Source organism: Hyperolius riggenbachi, chromosome 1, assembly GCF_040937935.1.
Source record: "Hyperolius riggenbachi isolate aHypRig1 chromosome 1, aHypRig1.pri, whole genome shotgun sequence".
Taxonomy (NCBI): Eukaryota; Metazoa; Chordata; class Amphibia; order Anura; family Hyperoliidae; genus Hyperolius; species Hyperolius riggenbachi.
Genome location: NC_090646.1, coordinates 284,547,099 through 284,569,559, shown reverse-complemented (window position 1 = coordinate 284,569,559; position 22,461 = coordinate 284,547,099). Strand labels below are relative to the sequence as shown.

Genomic DNA, 22,461 nt, shown 5'->3' with positions numbered 1-22,461 from the left:
AGTAAACTCACTAATTCATAGCGATTAGCTCCCAGACCACCTACATCTAGTTGCTGGGGACGGAGAAAACAGAAATCCAAATAAGGAAGGAGGGAGATCACTCACTCGGTCTCTGGACTTTGTGTACTGAAGGATGCAGCCAGAGAGCAGAGGGGAACAGCTTCCATAAACAGATAAGCTGCCCTACTTTATATCTATTGTATCGGATTTTTATACTATTTTATTCAAAAAGCAATAAACCATAAGTGGTCAGAAGGGGGTGCGGTTTCTCTACTTATAACTCAATCTAAGATGTCAGAAAAGGCAGAACTGCAACTACAGTTCAATACATTTGTATGTATATATGCTAATATCCAATTAAGAAAAGCTTCTATGGAAGAGCAACAGAACATATGATGGAATGTGAGGGTCTTATAACAGCCATTAGGATAAAAGCAAACCTGTGACTTTGAGGGGTATCAAATACTTGCCTAGGTAGAGGGAAGCCTCTGGATCCTCTAGAGGCTTGCCATGTCCTCCTCCAGACCATTGCTGCTGCCTGGGGTCCTTTGAAAGTTTGTCGCAGGTGAATTGATGGCCCGCACCTGTGCAGTACAATGGAGTCGCTCGTACATGGACAAGCGCGTGTTGAAGAGGTTCGGGTGGTCCCGGTGCTGGATTGGTGGGGGCGAAGAGGATGGGGGAAGCCTCTGGATTATTCACTTCTTCAAAGGTGAGTATCTACCTTGGGCACTTTTTTCCCTACTAGTAAACTTCAAGAATTTGTTCAGGCTAGGTTTGCTGCTGGACTGTTTCCCAGAAGAAGCTTTACTGAAACATATCTTCTTGGCCTACGGAGTGCCTGAGAAACTCCCCAGTTGCAGTAGCAGCAATATGGGTGGTGCATACATTCTGATATGAATACCTGGGGCTGGATCTATATACACAGGTATATTCTTCAAGAACCGCCCCCAGTGGAGTGTCAGTGATGTGATGTGAAGCAGTTTCTCTTGCTCTGCACTGAGTGGAAACTTCCCATGCAGAAAAATCACTTTGCATTACCATAAGCTAATGACTGTCAGTTTGATTACTAATCTGTAAGGTAATCAACAGTTTAGTCACGTAAAAAGTTCCAATTCTGTCCATGGTAATTCATTTTTTTTGTGGAGCAATAAACTCACCTAAGGTTGAATGAAATGCTCATTTCAGGGCCACGGAAAGTGCTGAGAAGTTATTTTTTTCATTTACTTTTTGGTACATTTTTAGTTGAAAAGTGCTGGAAAGTTATTTTAATTTGAAGATGAAAAATTATCTCCTAGAAGAAAGCTCAGGTGAAAAAGTGAATTGCATATGGCCCCTAGACCTATATGCAAATAACTTTTTCTCCTGAGTTTTCTCCTAGTTGTTATTTTTACACCTTGTCAATATAAAGCCTTTTATACCACCAGCAATCAAGAAAATTCTCAAAATAATTTTGAGAGTACATTTTCATCTACTTTTTGACACTTTTTCAATTACAAAGTGCTGAAAAGTTATATTCAAGAGAAGATGAAAAATTATCTCCTAGGAGAAAACTAAGGAGAAAAAGTTAATTGCATATGGGCCCTAGACTGCTATAACAAATCAAGCAGGAGCTGTGCAATTCAGAAATTTGCATAACGCAAACAGATCCCAAGGGACTTAAAGAGACACTGAAGCGAAAAAAAAATGATGATATTATGATTTGTATGTGTAGCACAGCTAAGAAATAGAACATTAAAGAGGAACTCCAGTGAAAATAATTTAATAAAAAAAGTGCTTCATTTTTACAATAATTATGTATAAATGATTTAGTCAGTGTTTGCTCATTGTAAAATCTTTCCTCTCCCAGATTCACATTCTGACATGTATTACATGGTGACATTGTTACTGTGGGCAGGTTATGTAGCTGTTTCTAGCTGCTCTGGCTGTTACAGACAGCTTTAAACAGCCATTTCCTGTCTGTGAACATTGTTACGTTGTGGCAGTTTGCCCAGAGTACTGCGGTATTCAGAGCCTCTTGTGGGAGGGGTTTCCGCACAAAATTAGTCACACAGCGCCCCCTGATGGTCTGTTTGTGAAAATCATTCTATTTCTCATGTAAAAGGGGGTATCAGCTACTGATTGGGATAAAGTTCAATTCTTGGTTGGAGTTTCTCTTTAAGATCAGATACATCAGTGTAATTGTTTCCAGTACAGGAAGAGTTGAGAAACTCCAGTTGTTATCTCTATGCAAACAAGCCATTAAGCTCTCCGACTAAGTTAGTCGTGGAGAGGGCTGTTATCTGACTTTTATTATCTCAACTGTTCCTGGACTATTTACTTTTCCTCTGCTAGAGGAGAGGTCATTACTTCACAGACTGCTCTGAAAGACTCATTTTGAATGCTGAGTGTTGTGTAATCTGCACATATTAGAGAATGATGCAATGTTAGAAAAAAACACTATATACCTGAAAATAAAAGTATGAGAATATTTTCTTTGCTGCTAATCTTCTAGTAATTATTCATAGTACACAACCAATTCACTATATCATATTTTTTTTTCCGCTTCATTGTCTCTTTAAAAGAAGTCCATAACCAAGTCAACGCTGCATGGATCCTGATTGGCAAGCATTAGAAATCACCCTATTTCTGAAAATTCTCTGAAATCGATCTCATTCAGAAAATGGAGGACTTGACTATTTACATAATAGACAGGAAATTTACTGGAATACCTGGTAATGTTGGCTGGATTTCCCTGAGACACTAGACCAGGGGTAGGGAACCTATGGCTCGTGAGCCAGATGTGGCTCTTTTGATGGCTACATGTGGCTCACAGACAAATCAGTAAGGGTTGATTCACTAAGCTACACTGCTCAAGCAGCGTAAGTAAAATTTTCAAAATAGTGCATGCTACTACTGTAGCATGCACTACTAACTTACTCGCGCTCCCCCCCAAAACGAACATCGGCTCCAATTGTCCCACTCTGGACCCTGTCAGGTCCAATGACTTTGTAGAATGAGATCCTCGCACTTCGATTGGCCCAATAGTCAAGTGACAGGCAGCCTATTGGGCAAAAGTGCAGGGATCTCGTCCTACAAAATGAATCAACCCCCAAGTCAGCTAGCTAATTGTGCAAGCTGTAAGTTGTATTTCTCCTCTCTGGCTCTCGGGGAAATTGCTGATGTTGCTGAAACCCAAGAGAAGCTGAAGACGTGTCTGACACTTCTGCTGCTGGGGGACCGAAGCGGTATAGCGGCAGGAGGCTACAGTGAATGGGAAGCCGCAGGGGGAGAAGATCACGTGTGGAGCTGCAGGACCGGAGCGAGGGGGAGAGGAGCACAGCGGCAGGATCAGGTGAGAGTGATTGCAGTGGTAGTGTAGTGTAGCATGTAGTATCATGTAGCGCAGCTTAGCTGGTAGGGCAGCAGGAATTAGTGTAGTACAGTGCAGTGCAGCTAAGATGGTAGGGCAGCAGGAATTAGTGTAATGTAGTGTTGCTTAACTGGTAGGACAGCAGCGGTTAGTGCAGTGTAGTGTAATGTATTGCAGTGTAGCGTAGCTGGTGGGGCAGCAGAGGTTAGTGTAGTGTGCAGTGCAGTGCAGTGTACTGTAGCGGGGCTGTGTAGCTGATACACAAAAGCGAAGAATCCACAGCACCATGTTGGTTATGTATAGCTCTTTTATTGCATTTAAAAATACAAAGAGATAGCCATAGTAGCGACAGATGCCATTTTGGACAGAGGTCCTTCCTCAAGCTGTAGGCTCTAATACAGCTTGAGCAAGGACCTCTGTCCGAAACAGTGTCTGTCGCTGCTATGGTTATCTCTTTGTATTTTAAAATGCAATAAAAGAGGTATACATTACTGACTGGTGCTGTGGATTCTTTGCTTTTTGGATTCTGTTTGATTCGGTGAGGCTACTGTGTCCTCCAACTTTAGAACACGTCTGTCCCCATTTGGGTGCTTTTCCACCAGGATCTAGTTGATCCATAGAGGCACCAGGTTTAGTATTTTATTTTTTTTCCCCAGATTTTTGCTCTCCAAACCTAGGTACGTCTATAGTCTGGAGCATCTTATCTTATATTCCAAAAAATATGGTAGTCTAAAACTAGTCAGATTTCCAATACTTCCTGTAGTGACAAAGACAAAAGAAAAAAAAAAAAGAATCTGTAATGCATTTTACCCTAGGACAAATGAACAAATTATTTGTATAAATTTTAAATTTTACCAATTTTTGCCATAGTGTTTTTAATTGGTCCATAGGCTTGGAACATGCAAGGTATTGGGTAATTGAAGTGACACAATTTTATTCTTAATGAAAAAGGTGATACATTACCACAACAGAGATATGTGAAAAATGAACATACATTTCCACTGTAAAATTTTCAGTGTTTGGGACAGCTGATGATTATGATTAATGTATTAGAAAGGGAAGCAACTTAGCACGTTTTGGGCTGTGTAATATGCAGCAACTAAAACACTAAGATATAAGGTACACAGAGTTATGGAAGTTAAATGGAAGATGTTTATAATAAAGAGTATTTTTCACCTCTAACTCTGTCCCATTCTATTCACTTTTTCTCCTAGGAGATAATTTCTTGTGTTGTTTAAAATAACTTTTCAGCACTCTGCAGCTCAAAGCATAGGTGAAAAAGGGTACTTATCCATTAGCCGGGCGCGTCCTCTAGGTGGCGACAAAACTCCACCAGAGTTACATCTTTCCCTACTATCCATGTCGGCCTGGAGGGGGAATAGTAATTAGCGCCACCTGCCGGATGCGCCCGGCTAATGGATAAGTACCTGAAAAAGTACTGTCAAAATTATTCAGAGTATTTTCTTGCTTGCTGGTGGCTTATCCTCCTTGGCGGTAACCCCAAGCCAGGCTAGGGGTAGGAAAGAGAAGCCAGGAGCGGTAATCCCGAGCGTGTGAGAACCCACTGGGAGGTATAGGGATGCAGCAGCAGTTAGAACTCAGCTCCCCCAGGATCCAGATGCTTGCAGGCAGGGCCGGGCCGAGGCATAGGCTGGAGAGGCTCCAGCCTCAGGGCGCAGTGTAGGAGGGGGCGCACAATTCATTCAGCTGTCATTCCTAATTGTGTTTGAAGCAGAAAGAAATAAGAAAAGGGGATACATAGCAGTGACTGCAAGCCAGATAACTAGATATTAAGGTGTTGGGGAGGTTGTGGGCCCTGTGGCACCTCTTAGTCTAATAGCAATCAGTGTGTGATGGCTGGGGTGGAAGGGATGTAGGGGCACACTTTGGTGTCTCAGCCTTGGGTGCTGGAGAACCTTGTCCCGCCTCTGCTTGCAGATAGTCTTCTTCCAGGCCTCAGAGGTTCTCGATCCCTGAGGGTGAGATAGCTGTTTGTCACATGAGGACAGACTGCGATCTCACCATGGGGCAGAGCGCCACTCAGTGGACAGGAGGGAGAATTGCTGCCCTGGATTCTGGATAGGTGAGTAATGTGCAAGGGCTGCTGCAGACTTTGTTTCCTTTTAGGGTGTAAAAGCACATGAAAACATTGTACCGCTTTTACAGTACTAGGGAGGTTAAAGGGCACTTATTGATAAGGTGTGAAAATATAATCGAGGATACAAAAGTGAATTGAATAAGAGCCCATGTGCCAAAAAAAAAAAAAATGTTCAGTCTTCTGCCCAAACAACAAAAAAGTAAAGTAGGCTAGCAACTACATAATATAGCTATGTGACAAGCTGATCTGTAGGCAACAGTATGCAGGTGTATCAGCATGTAGTGCAGAGCATAGGTCTCCTTGCAGGGGTGTGTATGGAGCGCCCGGTGGCAGGCAGGCAGGTAGCACAGGCAGTCCCCGGACAGTGAGCAGCACTGTGCAGGGTACGGCGGTGTGACAGTCAGTGAGAGGAGGAAGAGGAGGAGGGAGCAGAGGAAGCACACACTCACTCTCTGCTCTCTCACTAGGAGGAGGAGTCGGAGGAGCAGCTGCAGCGGCGGCGGCCTGAGCGATAGGATGTCCCGACATGAAGGTGAGTGGCGAGGGGAGGACAGTGGCGAGGACCCGGGCTCCGTGCCCCCCTCTGCCCGCACGTACACACGTCTCTCTGCCGGTCCCGGCTGCCTGCACGCTGCTAGCCAGCGCTGTACTGCCAGGCCTGGGCCTCCTACTCCTCCCCCCGCTCTAACCGGCTCCTCTTCCCAACTCCTGGCAGTCCTGTGGTCGCGACATGTCGCCGTGTGCCCTGTGTCCCCTCCCGCATGACTCTCCCCCTCTAAGGGGCTCCCATGTATCCGGGCTGAGCCTCAGGCTTCCCGGGGGCCACCCTTCCAGCCAGGCCGAGGCTTGAGGCCCGGAGACTGTGGCCGCCCCTGAGTCCCCCACACGTGTATTAGGGGTGCCCCATCACCACATGGGGGCAGGTGTGTGTATGTGCGGGGAGGTGACTGCAGGCTGCGGCCAGGAGGGAGAGGCCCGGGAGGAGGAGGAGGGATTGCACTGTCATCCGAGGGAGGAGGGGAGCCATGTACACACCGGCACAGGAGGCTCTGTGTGTGGACTTCCTACCTCCCCCATCATCACTACTGCTACCCCCATCATCACTACTGCTACCCCCATCATCACTACTGCTATCCCCATCATCACTGCTGATACCCCCATCTATATGCATTTCTCCTGCTCATCTGCTTCATGTGCAGGTGTGTAGCTGTATCTGGCCACACTGGCCTATCTCAGACCAGCATATGCATGTCTTGTGGTATGGAGGTCACAGACCTGTCGCCTTTACCCTGCCTCTACTGATGCCAGATATACAAAGCTGCAGCTACCTTATGCTTGGAAGCAGAGAGAGGACACTGCTGGCAACACCTCAGTTTGTTCTGGACAGTCACCAAACAAGTGCTACTGTGGCAGCATGTGTCACAAACTGTATAAAGAAGGACTACAGTATATAGAACCCGGTCAATCAGATTTTAGTTCTAGTTTAATGTGGTTATATTAGGAAATTATGTTTACTGTTGGATCCAGCATATTGATTTTTTTTTTTCTGCCGTAATCAGCCAATGATTAAGAGCGCAGTGCACACTATGCTTTCTTTAAGCGTCTTTGTGTCTAATCTTTAAGAAATACAAAACAGAATTTGCTATCCCATATATACCAATAATAACAATCTATGGACTGTTGTTCTGTATATACAGGGTGAAGAAATGTAGTTGTTGTGCTATGTAACAGGCATCGTAGATTGTTATGACATACTTTCTGAGTCTGCTCTTAACCCCTGTGCCCTTAAAAATGTAACAAGCACAAAATGACTCTGTTTTTGGTTGCTGTTTGTTTTCCAACCCTGACAGTGCATAGACATTTTAGTCGGTTGCCTTGTGATTGTAGCATGAGAAGATGATTTAGGTAAACTCTGCCAAGCAGCTATTGGCTTTAGAGCACTGGTTCTCGAAACATACACATGGTACGCATAATCCGGAGGGTACGTAATGGGAGCTAGTCTCCTTTAGTGGATTAGTGGACCCAGCAGGAAACCTCAAAGGAAAATTCAGCTAACATGATTGGGTGAACAGCATCCAATGCTAAGTTTCCAATAGGTTGTACTAAACTATGCCCACGCTATTTGGCCAATCACAATGCTTTGTGCTGTAGAGGGAGCTGTGCTTGGTGAACTGTTCCCTATGTTTTCTGTGGGGTTCTCTAAAGTAAACGAGTTCAAATTAATGTAAACCTGAGATGAATGGGAGAATAGGACATTTACTTACCTGGGGCCTCTTCCAGCCCTCTGTAGTCCATCTGCTCTTTCAATGACCTTCTGGTCCCCTATGTTGTGCAGCTGTGATGTCCACGATCCAGCACGGTTGCTGGCCATTGTGCATCTGATGATCTGGGCTGCGTGCCTCCTCCATCATGCTCCTGTGGCTGGGAGCGTTCTCTGCAAATGCAAGACACTCGCGAACAAAAGTAGTCAGTTAAAATCTGACAGGACCGACAGGTTTTGGTCCAGTCCATCTCCTTATGGGGGACTCTCAGGGTTTTCTTTGTTTCCAACAGCATCTCCTGAACAGCAGTTTAACTGCCAAAATAGTGAGGGCCCGTTTCCACTGCGAGACGCGCGGTGGCACTTCCGGGTCTGCGGTTACGCTGAGGAATTCCATGAGCCGTGCCATGCACGGCTATGGGATTCGCACAGATTTGGATGGAGAAGCGCAAGCGATTCGGCTGGCGGCTTCATTACTCCCTATGGCAGAGTTTCTCCGCGCGATTTGCCTGCGGGGAAACTCTGCGGATTCGGCCCGGTTTCCGTGCAAGTGGAAATGGGCCCTCGGATATCAGCCAACCTTCCTACTCACTTGTCAGTTAGACTTTGCAACTGCTGTTCAGGAAATGCTGTTGAAAGCAAAGAAAACCCTAAGAATCCCCCTTGAGGAGATGAACTGACCAAAAACCTGTGGGTTCTGTCAGATTTTGACTGCCTACTTTTTCCGCGATAGTGATCCTTTAATGAAATGTGCATGTGCTAAAAGCTACAGGAGCATGATAGAGTGGTGCGTGCGGCTGGGACCGTGCAGGTGTAGTCATACTTTAAAGGGCCGACATCTGAACAACTGAGGGGATCACAAGATCATCGAGGGGCAGATGGACTACAGAGGGCTGGAGGAAGCCCCAGGTAAGTGAAAATCCTTCTGCTCATGCCTATACATTAAGGGCTGGTGCACACCAGGAGCGCTTCTGAGTGCTTTTTAGATCGCCAGTGCTTTGAAAAAAGTGACGTTTGAAAATAATGTATACACAATTATTAAGTATTTCTAAGCAATTTGTATGAGTTGAGGGGTACTTAAATCATGTTACTCACAGTAGGAGGCACTTGGCCTAAATAGTCATAATAAAGGGGTACATGCTATGATGTTGAGAAACACTGCTCTAGTGTACCTGCTGTTTGACATGACCAGTACAGCCTACAGGGATCAAAGAGCACATTCCTAAGTTATGTCATACTTTACTATACAGGTATAAAATTATTGTAAACAGAAACTGTCATTCTAAAGACTTTGCTACATGTCTACAGGATGTTAACATTTGAGAAAGTGTGACTAAATCTCAGAAATCTCTGCTGTCTCCTAACCAAATGCTTTGCTAAAATATGTCTCCTGAAATGTGTCTATGGTTTCACAACACTGGAATAATCCACTTTCACTTTCCTTGAAATGTTTTTCTGATGATTGATTTTCTGTATGTCACTGACATTTGCACTTGGTTGTTTGGAGGGTCACCTGTTAATCCAGATTTGGAGTACCTCATATTTCACCTATGGCCACAAATAGTGGTGTGCCTACCATGGCAATCTCCATGTTTAAATACTACTAGCTTTTTTTTGGCTGGTTTGTGATGGTTGTTATGACTGCTGTAAATATTAATGATCTTCTCTTTTGTTAGTCAGACCTAGAATTCAAGTGGGATTCTATGTAGAGATAAGTGGATTAAGTTTAGTAGGTTGTTGTGTTGAAATAAGACATGGCAATTAGTAAACTAAATATAGTTTACCAGTTTGAATAATAGCAGGGTGGGAGTTTCTACAGTAGATGTTGATCTCTTATGGTACTTTTCCATATCTCTTGCTATAATCACGTTTGGATGTGAGATTCTTGTTTACGGTCAGACAATGCTTGCAAATTTTGGAAATGGTGATAGTTAACTCTCCGTCAGGTTGTTATTGCAGTCTGTGTTCCATATGGGAGAATTCTTCTGTTTTGGTGGCAAGCAGATTTTTACAGTTAATCTTGTGTTGCTTCATAATGGGAAGTGGTGTAAACCAGGATGTAGCTTAGAAAAACAAAAGCTATATCCAAACCTATCCAACAATCGCAAAAAAAAAAGTAGGCAGTTAAAATCTGACAGAACCGACAGGTTTTGGGCCAGTCCATCTCCTCAGGGGGGGGGGGGGGGGGGAGGTTCTCAGGGTTTTCTTTGTTTTTTCAACATTTTCTGAACAGCAGTTGCAAAGTCTAACTGACAAAATATTGTGCAAGTGAGTAGGAAGGCTGGCCGGCAACTTACTATTTTGGCAGTTAAACTGCTGTTCAGGAAGTGCTGTTGAAAACAAAGAAAACCCTGAGAATCCCCCCTGAGGAGATGGACTGGCCCAAAACCTGTCAGTTCTGTCAGATTTTAACTGCCTATTTTTTTTCGTGATAGTAGTCCTTTAATTTTTGACTAGAGTTTGGCATTGAAGCAGAACTTCAGGCAGACGTTATGGTCTATATACAGCTCTGACACATTCCGGAGTGCTTTACAGAGTACATAGCCATAGACAGTCCCTCAGAGGAGTTTGCTATTCCGGCTTGAAGGAGCAAGTATGTGCTAGTGAGTCTTGCAACGCGTCTAATATGCCGCGTGCAATACGTGATACGCATAGAAGCCGGCGGCATTTTGGGTAAGTAACCCTTCGTCTCCCAGCCGCACACCTGATGCAATCAAGCCTCATTTTAATGACGAATTCGAATAGCTCACTACTCGTGAGCTCATCCCTGCTCAGCACCCGACGGGTCCAGCAACCTTCCCTTGATGACGGTCGTTAAGCAACGCTTAGGGCTCGTTCACACTAAGGGCATTTTTTCCCTTTTTTTCCAGCGCAGGCAATTTTAAAAATCATCCACAAAACGCTTGTGCGATGAATCTCTATGAGAAGGTTCAGATCAGCACGTTGCGTCCACTTTGCGTACTATTTTTGGGGGTGTTTTTGCTATAATGGAAGGTATAGGAAGAGCGCTAAACGCTCACAAAATCAATTTATGCAGCAATTGCGTTCACATATTTTTTTTAGAATAAATACAATGTATTTATTATTTTCCGGGTCAAAGAGTTCACTTTCTGATTTGCGTCAGGGAGTGAATGACAAAACCGCTCCGGAAAAGAGCTTAGAAAAGCGCTTTTACCGGAAAAAAAAAGCCACACAAAACGCTTGCAATTACGATTTTAGGTGTGAACGAGGCCTTATTCCTGCATACTTCTACAAGACGGACGTGAAGGGGAAGTGAGCGATTGCGGTACTTTGTGCAGAGCCGGGGATTTTATCGATCTGATCCGCAGTGTCCGTCGCTTAAAGACGTGTGATCTTTAACATCGTTTAACATGAATATGTTAAATAATGTTGTCTGACGCTGGGTAACATCGCTGCACTCATCGTTGGGTGGGGACTCAGCTTTAGGCAACATTGCTGGACCAACACAGTACAGACACCGTAGTGATGGAGTGAGTGGATAGCTGATGAAGCTGTTCAGGAGTGACATTACATGGCAGGATGAGTTGGGAGAATTGCAGTCTTAGCCAAATCAGTCCGCCAGGCTGATCACTGGCTGGGACATCGGGGGGGGCTGTACATACACTTAGATTCTAGGCAGAGGTGGTCGTTTTGGGCCGAGTTTCATCTGGCGTGTATGAGACTTAACTTGTCAGCATTTTTTTTGGGATGTGGGAGGAAACGAGTGCACAGAGGAAACCCATGTAAATATTGGTAAGACATATAAAGTACTTGAAGATGGTGTCCTGACCCAGGTGTGAACCTGAGATCCTAGCGTTGCAAGATGAGTGCCATCCTCTCCACCTCGTGCTGATGTAAACCTACTGTACTGTATGTGTCATAAAGGCAACTCCAATACATTATAAATACAGCTGACATATATGACCTGTCTGCATGTGTTTACCATACTGTGTACTGCCTTTGTGCGACTATTATATAGGCCTCTATAGGCAGTTAATTATTGCCACCCGGCATAATTATCAGTGATCATGAGAGATGGTTAATGAGATGCTAATAAATTTGGCTTGGATGTCAAGTTAATGCAGATGTCATGGAATTTAGACTTAATCAGTCACCATAAACTGGATTGAATTGGCCCAATTTCAAGCTGCATACAGTGTATGGCTTCATATTTTTCTTCCTCCACTTTAGATGGCTGACGAGCACCTGCTGACGACTCAAATGTAGCTGCATGCATGTATTGCTATGTTCTATTGCTTGTGTGAGTCCATTTTAGAGTAAACCTATATTTCAGAAAGAAGGGGATCTTGGATTGCGTGGCGTGACAGAAGTGCATTTTATTTCATTGACCCTTTGCTCTTAACCGGTTTGAAGTTCCTTCTTCAGGAGAGTGCCGCCTGCTCATTCTTGCTCCTCCCCTCTCCGTAGTACAGAATGTGCTGCTTGACAGGGAGTCAAGCAGGGTGTCTTTACAATGATCATTAGCAAACTGTCATTTTCTGTTGCTACAAATTATTGTTTGGAGTAAAGTTATCTTGCATGCAGGGCTGTGGAGTCAGCAATTTTTGGCTACCTTGAGTTGGAGGTTTTATAAATTGAGGAGTCCGAGTTGGATGATCTTTGTACCTACTTCACAGCCCTGCTTGCCTGTGTACATAGCTTATTTCTGAGGCCCCATTTCCACTTGTGCTGGCATCCATCTTCGACATGGATGCTGACACCTGTGCTCTCATGAATACAAATCCAAATCGTTGTCCGAAAAATACAGCAGGAGCTATGACTGTTTACCCACACATGAATCCAGAAGTAGCCTATTGATTTTAATGGGCTCTGATTCCCTGCCTGAATTCACGTGCGTGAAATGCTGCAAATCAACTTAAGTGGAACAAGCCCTTAGGGCTTGTTCACACTGAGTGTTTGCATATTTTGTTAAGCACTGGCGATTTTAGAAATCGCCCTTAAAGCGCTTGTGCAATGATTCCCTGAGAGTATTCACATAGCAGTTTGATTACGTTCTGCTTCCAAAAGCGATGCCTGTACCATTTTCTGAGCACTTTGGCTCAATGGAAGGTATAGGAAAATCGCAAAGTGCTTTGTAAAACGATTTCCCAAGCAATTTTATGAATGAATATATTGTATTTATTCATTTCCGGATGAAAGAGTTCACTTCCTGACTAACGTCAGGAAGTAAAAAAAACAAATCGCTCTGCAAAAGCGCTTAGAAAAATGCTTACACAAAATAGCTCAACACTCAGAAAACGCAGGGAATTGCTTGAAAAAACGTGCACAAAAGCGATGTGAACAAAGCCTTAATCTTTTCTCTTATTTCCGTAAAGCCATGTTTTTGCCACTGTACAGTGGCAACTTGTTGGCGTCATCCACATAGTGATCTGTAGGGCCAACAGCAACTTCTGCACAAGCCAAAAGCATGCCACAACCAAGACATTGCAGTTGATCTCTGGGTTAGTGGCACAGAGAGGTGAACAATGCATAGCACTAAACTTCTCTTGCTCTAATTTTTTTATATATACTGTATAATTTTTTTTTCTTTAAGTGGTACCTTAGTGAATTGCAAAAATGTAAGCAAGGTGGGTAAAGCTGCATGTTATACAATTTTGTTCTCATAGTAACAAAGCAGCCTCTCCAGAGTTCTGTTGGCTCTTTGAAGTCAAATGAAAGTCTAGCCTCAGGTCTGACTTCAGGTTTGTCCCGTGACTAGTTGATTGTTTTCTGGCTTCTGTATTTGTACAGAGTACATTGCATGGTTATAGTGAGTACAGGAGAGAGCTCCAGACTACCTGGAAATCCAGCCAAGATAGGGGACCCCAGTGGTGCTCAGAAGAACCCTGTTAGGGAAAAGTGACAGCACTGCTAAATGCAGCTTTACTAGCTGTTAGCCTCCTTCGCTGTATGATTCCTCACAGATTGAAGCTTCAAAAAGTGGTACAATGTTTTCTCTGAAAATAATCATACCCCTAAGTAGGCAGCCAGAGAGTGACTCCCAAGCCATAGTGTACCCTCCTCATTTAGGAAGCTGGTGACATCAGAACAGGTAGCCAGAGTGTGCCACCAACATGGGTAGCCAGAGAGTGCCTCCCCTCCCCAGTATAGCTAGCCAGACAGGTCCCAAAGTATTTATAGGTAGCCAGTGAGGGGGGGCTCATTGCAGTAGCTAGATAGCAAATAGGGGCCAATTTTAACCACTTAAGGACTGCAGTCATAAAATCCCTTAAAGTGAACCTCCAGACTAAAAATCGACTCAGTAGCACTGAAAAAGCCTGGTGTTTCATTAACAGTTTCACAGCATCAGAACTTTGTTTATCTTTTACAAGCCTCATTTTTAGCTGCACAGAAGAAAACTGCCCGGGCAGTTTTTCCCTTATGCTGTGCAAAGCATGATGGGATTTCTGATGTTGTTGTTCTCGTTCTGCTGTTTTGGTGCAATTTTTTTATTTTTTTTTTACATTTTGAATTTGACATTTGAAGCCTAGTGTGTGCATCTGGGAGGAGTGATCGGGACACAGGACAGTTGGAACTGTGTCTCATGCTCCCTGTCACCTCCTTTCAACCAAAAAGATGGCTGCCCCCATGAATCACAAACATTTGCCTGTTCTTTTAAAACAGGGAGGGTAAAAAATTATATTACCTATCTATTCTAATTAACATAACTAATGTAACTTAATGACAGTATGGTTGTTTAGCCTGAAGTTCCCCTTTAAGGCCCGGTGCCTTTTTTTCTATTCAGACCACTGCAGCTTTAACGGTTTATTGCTCGGTCATACAACCTACCATCTAAATGAATTTTACCTCCTTTTCTTGTCACTAATACAGCTTTCTTTTGGTGCTATTTGATTGCTGCTGCGATTTTTACTTTTTATTATATTCATCAAAAAAGACATGAATTTTGTCAAAAAAAGATTTTTTTTTTACTTTCTGTGCTGACATTTTTCAAATAAAGTAAAATTTCTGTATACATGCAGCACGAAAAATGTGGACAAACATGTTTTTGATAAAAAAAAAAAAAAAACATTCAGCCTATATTTATTGGTTTGGGTCAGGGGTCAGCAACCCGCGGCTCCGGAGCCGCATGCGGCTCTTTTTCAGCTTCGCCGCGGCTCCGTTGGCTGCGGCTGCAGCGCGCGTGTGACGAGTGGTGTCGCTGGCCGGCAGCCTATCAGAGAGGCCGCCGGACCAGTGCAGTGCAGGGCTTCGGGCGGCCATTTTCCCGTAGCCCTGCAGTGTTAATCAGGCAGGACGTGACGTAGGAAGAGGATCGTGGGAGTTGCGCGCCAGGTCGGGACCGGAGGTCGGAACAGGAGGAGAACGTGTCTTCTGACGAGGTGAGTAAATGAGTTTTTCTTTTCAGATCTTCTGAACTATTGTGCATATGGGGGTCATATCTTCGGAAGCATTGTGCATATGGGCGTCATATCTTCTGAAGGATTGTGCATATGGGGGTCATATCTTCTGAAGGATTGTGCATATGGGCGTCATATCTTCTGAAGGATTGTGCATATGGGCGTCATATCTTCTGAAGGATTGTGCATATGGGGGTCATATCTTCTGAAGGATTGTGCATATGGGGGTCATATCTTCTGAAGGATTGTGCATATGGGGGTCATTTCTGCTGAAGGATTGTGCATATGGGGGTCATATCTGCGAAGGATTGTGCATAAGGGGGTCATATCTGCGAAGGGTTGTGCATATGGGGGGTCATATCTGCGAAGGATTGTGCATATGGGGGTCATATCTGCTAACGATTTGTGCATATAGGGGTCATATCTGCTAACGATTTGTGCATATGGGGGCATATCTGCTAACGATTTGTTTTATAATGGTTTTGCGGCTCCCAGTTTTTTTCTCTTTTCAGAAACGGGTCCAAGTGGCTCTTTATGTCTTAAAGGTTGCAGACCCCTGGTTTGGGTAAAAGTTATAGCGTTTACAAACTATGGTGCCAAAAGTGAATTTTCCCATTTCGAAGCATCTCTGACTTTTCTGACCACCTGTCATGTTTCATGAGGTGCTAAAATTCCAGGATAGTATAAATACCCCCCAAATGACCCCATTTTGGAAAGCAGACATCCCAAGGTATTCACTGAGAGGCATGGTGAGTTCATAGAAGATTTAATTTTTTGTCACAAGTTAGCGGAAAATGACACTTTGTGAAAAAAGAAAAAAAAAATTTCCATTTCTTCTAACTTGCGACAAAAAAAAAATGAAATCTGCCACGGACTCACTATGCTCCTCTCTGACTACCTTGAAGTGTCTACTTTCCAAAATTTGGTCATTTGTGGGGTGTGTTTACTGTCCTGGCATTTTGGGGGGTGCTAAATTGTAAGCACCCCTATAAAGCCTAAAGGTGCTCATTGGACTTAGGGCCCCTTAGCGCAGTTAGGCTGCAAAAAAGTGCCACACATGTGGTATTGCCGTACTCAGGAGAAGTAGTATAATGTGTTTTGGGGTGTATTTTTACACATACCCATGCTGGGTGGGAGAAATATCTCTGTAAATGACAATTTTTTGATTTTTGTTTTACACACAATTGTCCATTTACAGAGATATTTCTCCCACTCAGCATGGGTATGTGTAAAAATAAACCCCAAAACACATTATACTACTTCTCCTGAGTATGGCGATACCACGTGTGGCATTTTTTTGCACCCTAGCTGCGCTAAGGGGCTCAAAGTCCAATGAGTACCTTTAGGATTTCACAGGTCATTTTGCGACATTTGGTTTCAAGACTACTCCTCACGGTTTAGGGCCCCTAAAATGCCAGGGCAGTATAGGAACCCCACAAATGACCCCATTTTAGAAAGAAGACACCCCAAGGTATTCCGTTAGGAGTATGGTGAGTTCATAGAAGATTTTATTTTTTGTTACAAGTAAGCGGAAATTGGTTTTAATTGTTTTTTTTTCACAAAGTGTCATTTTCCGCTAACTTGTGACAAAAAATAAAATCTTCTATGAACTCACCATACTCCAAACGGAATACCTTGGGGTGTCTTCTTTCTAAAATGGGGTCATTTGTGGGGTTCCTATACTGCCCTGGCATTTTAGATTGATGATGGGTAATTAGTGGGTGTTTAGAGGAGAGAACAGATGTAAACAATGCACTTGAGAGGTGATCTGACGGCGGGTCTGCAGGCGATCTGATGGTGTGGGTGGGTGATCAGATTGCCCGCAAGGGGCAGGTTAGGGGCTGATTGATGGGTGGCAGTGACATGGGGTGATTGATGGGTGATTGACAGGTGATTGACAGGTGATCAGGGGGGATAGATGCATACAGTACACAGGGGGGGGGGGGTCTGGAGAGAATCTGAGGGGTGGGGGGGGGGGTGATCAGGAGTCCCCAGGGGGCAGTTTAGGGACTAAAAAAAGAATAGCGTTGACAGATAGTGACAGGGAGTGATTGATGGGTGATTGGGTGCAAACAGTGGTCTGGGGGGTGGGCAGGGAGGGGGGGTCTAAGGGGGGGGGGGGCAGCTCAGTGTGTTTGGGTGCAGACTATGGTGGCTGCAGCCTGCCCTGGTGGTCCCTCGGACACTGGGACCACCAGGGCAGGAGGCAGCCTGTATAATATGCTTTGTATACAATACAAAGCGTATTATACGCTTTGTATGCGGCAGATCGGGGGTTAACATCCCGCCGGTGCTTCCGTATGGCCGGCGGGATGTCGTCGCGGGTGGGCGGAGCCTAAAGCTGCCCACCCGCTTCATCAATGCGCGCGATCCTCGGCCCGAAAGAGTCCCAGGACCCAACGCCAATGTGCAATACGTGGTCCTGGGGCTGCCACTTTGCCGCCGCCAATGTGCAGTGGGCGGTCGGCAAGTGGTTAATATATATGTTACTGGTTTCCAAAAGAGTATATGAGCTATAGGTTAAACAACTGCATTTGAGTGTTAACACATTTAACTATTGTCAGCTGCCATAGCAATTCTAATTTATTTGTTCCTCTCTGCACCCTCTGCATGTATGCCTACTAAGGGCTAATTTTGAATTCTATTTAACATTCACTCTACACAGCTTTATCCTAAGTTTATTAAAGTGCATCTCTGGTGTACATAAAAACACAGAGGTATACTAATGCTGAAAAGTTAGAATGCCCCAACACATTGTATGTTTAATAAAATTTGCTGTAACCTTGTATCAGAGTTCAGTTGCATAGCACCACATCCTTGCAGAAAATGGATGGGGCCTTTTCTATATCAGATATAGAAAGGCATTGGCCTTTTTCTGCATGTGGTAAGGGCTACATGCTGGAACCTGGCTGAAATGGGGCTCTGGTGAATCTCATTATACATATTATGTGGTATAACAGAGGCGCCAAGTAGAGTAAAATTGTTAAAAAGGGGGAAGTGGGTGGATTCACCTCCCTTCTGAAAAAATGGCCAGACAATAGGCAGGTTACTTCAAGTTTAAAGTAACATTTATTAAGAGCTCCAAAAGTGCAACGCGTTTCACGGGTAACAGTCCCACTTCTTAATTTTTTCAGAAGGGAGGTGAGTCCACCCACTTCCCCCTTTAACAATTTTAACAAATTTTACTCTACTTGGCGCCTCTGTTATACCACATAATTGTTTAGTCCACCCTTGGCGGAGGGGTGTATCCCCATTTCCTTCTATCTACAGAGAGCGACTTCTTAACCCTGGGCGGGGTCAGGTTACAATTCTCCCCGCCTGCTTATCCAGTGGTTGCCTTGGAGGCGGCCCGTCCTTGTGAGTATAACCATTGTATGTGTTTGCATCAGACATCACCTCATTAACATACTACACCATATCGGGCTCTCGGTTCTCCCCCTTTCTTTCAAGCTCATTATACATATGACTTGCTGACACATTGAAGTTGGCAAGGACAGGCCGGGATGGCCAACCAGTGTAGAGTGTCAGCTTTCTGGCCAGGAGCTGTGTTATGATCCCAATAGCAGATACCATCTTAATATATCTTTACATTCCTAAGTTTTGTCAGTGATCTAATGCCTTTTATGTTACATACTTTCAACAAGATTGTTATACATAAATTAGAGGAGTCAGTGTCTGAGTCAGTGGAATCATAAACTAAGGAGTTGAAGTTGAAGTTGGATGATTTTTGTACCGATTCCACAGCCCTGATCGCCAAACTTATTGGGCGCCGAGGGTACATCGGGGCCACTGCACACATGCTAGATTATTGGCAGAGGCAGCCCCGCCCCCTACTGGCCACCTCGACTGAGAACCTTCTAGTGCAGGGTTGGCAAACTTTGTAAGGATCGGGCTGCGTCCTGCTGCAGCTTGCTCGTGCTAGCACTTATTTGTGTTTTGTATATCGTACCTGTGTTTCTCCAAAAATAAGATCTAAGTTCTTGTATTATCAAATATAATCATGTCATCACATTCTAAAAACATCATCGCTCTTCAAATTATACATTTTAATCACAAATTTCTTGCGACCGTTTCATCTTTTTTATGTACAACAATCTACATTTATGGCTGTTTTCCGCTGAGAAACACAATCAAGCTGCGATTTGATTGCTTTTCTTAGACTTTCCACTACAGCGATTGCGCAACGATTCCACCATGATCCGACGGGTGTATGGGCACGATCGCAGTGCATTTACAATTTGCCATGAGACAGAGAAACGAACGGGTGAGAAAATATTTGAACTACTTCAGGATCTCTGGTCCACATATCTACGCCCCTGTATAATTCACATGTGGATCAGGGGCATAGACTGTTTACTTACCGCCGCGTTCGCGATCCCCACAATGTTTCCGTTCACCTCACTGTCGCAATGCCCTCCTCCTGTGTCCGGGTTATGAGAATACGCTTTTCCCAACCCCAATCACCATGCCTGTGACTTCCGAGAGCTTGCAGCAAGGAGATGCAAAAATTAACTTTCGTGTTTCTATTAATAGAACACAGTTAGTTTAGCACCATCTTGTGGCCCAAAAAAGTAAAACTACATCCAAACATAGCAATTATACAACTTTACATAGAAAAAATATTAGGTTTTTTTATTGCTTTTTAACCCCTTCCACTCCCGCCACGTAGTTACCAAAGTAAAAAAAAATCATTTAAAAAAAATTACATACATAGTTACCTTAGGGACTTTTTAAAAAAAATATGTATGTCATGAGGGTATATTACTGTTCATTTTGCAAATAATCCTGTCCAAATAATAGTCCTGTAATAAGTGATATAGTATTAAAAATCCCTAAACAGAAAAAATACACCTTTATATCCAGATAAAATATTATCGCCATACATTGTACTAGGGACACAATTTAAACGTTGTAATAACTGGGACAATCAGGCAAATAAAACGAGTGGGTATTATGTATAGAAGCACATTTTATTTTAAAACTATAATGGCTGAAAACTGAGAATTTTTTTTTTATTATTCCTTTTACAATGCATATAAAATAAAATAATTCTTAGCAAAAAGTACCACTCAAAGCCTAGTTTGTGGAGTAAAAAAGTATATATAGATCATTTCAGTGTGATAAGTAACAATAAAGATATCGCTGAATGAATGGGAAGAGCGCTGAAATGTGAAAATTCTTTTGTTTTGGTCTTTAAGGGGAAAAACCTGTGATCCCGAAGTTGTTAAATTGCGGAAAAAAAACATAGCAATGTGATTGCTGTGCGATTTTCCTGAGTTGCTATAATTTTTATAAGGGGCCAATTGCACATAAAATGCAGCAGACACAACAATTGAGATCAGGGGAGTGGCGTTGCAAACACTGCAAACTAATAAAAACATCCCCGTGCTGTTTTGCAATCGGATCGCATAATATACTCATAAATTGCCTTACTCAGGGGCGGGCACTTGCCAACCCTTATTGTTTTGGGTCTTGTGGGGTCTTTGGAGTGTAATTCTTTTGGGGTGACTGCTTTCCTGGGTGAAGGATCTATTTGTCCTGCTGCATTCTATTGCCAATTGATTTGACTTTTTTACATGTATTCTGTAGCTGCCTGCACACTATTTGTATTGACTTTTTTATGAACTGTGACTAGGGCTTATTTTTGGAGTAGGGCCCACATTTCAAGCATCTTCAAAACTCCTGAAACATGATGCTATTGCTTATTTTTGGGGGTAGGTCTTATTTTCAGGGAAACGGGCTATTCTAATTCTTCCTGACACCAGCACTCTGCTTTTTATCAAGATGTATACAGGGTTGTGGAGTCGGTGTCGGTGCAATTTTGGGTGCCTGGAGTCGGGGGGGAAAAATGCTCCGACTCCTAATGAATTTAAACTGAAATTAAAATAGAAAATATGATAAAATGTTCTATTTCTCAGGTAATAGTCATCATAAATAATTTATACATACAGTAATAGCTGTGCTTAGTCCACAAAAATGAAATAAACCAATCAAAATTAGTTACTTGTGCTGCTTCAATAAAGCAGTCCCTGTATTTTTAAAGTCAGATATACACATCCGATTGTGACTGTATATATGATGTGTACACAGGAATCTCTTATATATACTAAATAACATCTATGCTGTAAGTATAAAGCCTGATGTGTAGCCGTGTCACTAATAGAGATGGTCAATGAGATGGAAATAATTGTGTTGATTCTGATTTATGCACATATACTCACTCTCTTTGCTCATGAAATCAAATAATTTGATAGGTTGTTAAAATTTGGTTTGGTGACTACGAATTAAATGGTACCTGAGAAGGATGAAAAGAAAAGTTTTATACATACCTGGGGCTTCTTCCAGACCCCTTCAGGCTAATCAGTCCCTCGCTGTCCACCTCCACCACCTGGATCTTCTGCTACGAGTCTTGGTAATGCAGCCAGTCAGCACAGTCCAGCCGCATGCCGCTTTCACAGCCAGGAGCGTTCTGCACCTGCACAATAGTGCTGCGCAGGTGTAGTACGCTCCTGGCGGCGGAGTTTGTGCATGCGCACTGCGCCAGACTTGTCAAGTACCTGGACTTATAGCAGAAGATCCAGGTGGCGGAGGATTTAAGAGACTGATTAGCCTGAAGGGGGTTGGAGGACTGAGCAGTGCTTTTCAGCGCTGCTAGATTTGGGCGCAGCCGGCGCCTCCATAGACTTCAATAGGAATCATTCCTATTGAAGCGCTCAGTGAGTAGCGTTGTTTAAAAACATAATAATTCGGCCTCCAGCAATCGCTGGAAGCCAAATTATTTAATTCCCCCACTATCCATGTCGGCCTGGAGGGGGAATAGTAATTAAATCGGCCCGGACTTGTGCAGAAGCAGAATCAGCTATATACCGCTGTATCCTGCGCCCAAGTCTACCGGCGCCGATTTCAAATGTACTCCTGGAGGAAGCCCCAGGTATGTATAAAACTTTAATTTCATCTGTCTCAGGTTTACTTTGTTACACAGTAGTACTATACTCTACATATGCACTCTCCACAGAGCTGCAGGGGATCCACTGAGAATGTTGTGCACATTGAACACAGAGGTGTTGTCTATCACCCATAAACCTGGTTCAGATTGTGCATGAAGAATGTGTAATAGAGGAAAAATCTCCTTATTCTCCTGCAGAGTACCTGCACATCACTCTTACATGTACCCACAGTTATATTGCCTAGGGCCTGATAGATGTTCTTTGTTCCGGTCTGTACCTTTTACAAGTACTCTTACCAAGGACTAGTTTTAGCCTATGACTAAAGGGAATAAGGGCTGGTTCAGACGGACGTTTGGAGGCATTGCGTTGGCGTCGCGGTGGTGATGCGTTCGAGCTTTCAGGGGCTCCTTGAACGCCAGGGAAAATCGGGACCCGAACGCCGCGTT

At 43.7% G+C, this 22,461-nt stretch overlaps 1 protein-coding gene across 2 annotated transcripts in view; it reads left to right on the top strand.

Annotated features, from left to right (window-relative positions):
* The first annotated feature begins 5,876 nt into the window (after nucleotides 1-5,876).
* Nucleotides 5,877-22,461, top strand: part of KCMF1 (potassium channel modulatory factor 1) — a 90,098-nt gene continuing 73,513 nt past the window's right edge. Inside the window, exon 1 of one of the 2 annotated variants that reach the window (XM_068233665.1) lies at nucleotides 5,877-5,982. In XM_068233665.1, the coding sequence (XP_068089766.1) occupies nucleotides 5,967-5,982 (16 nt within the window). In that variant the 5' untranslated portion in view covers nucleotides 5,877-5,966. Of the gene's footprint in view, nucleotides 5,983-6,359; nucleotides 6,650-22,461 lie in introns of those variants that run through there. The other variant, XM_068233663.1, reaches the window with a different exon arrangement.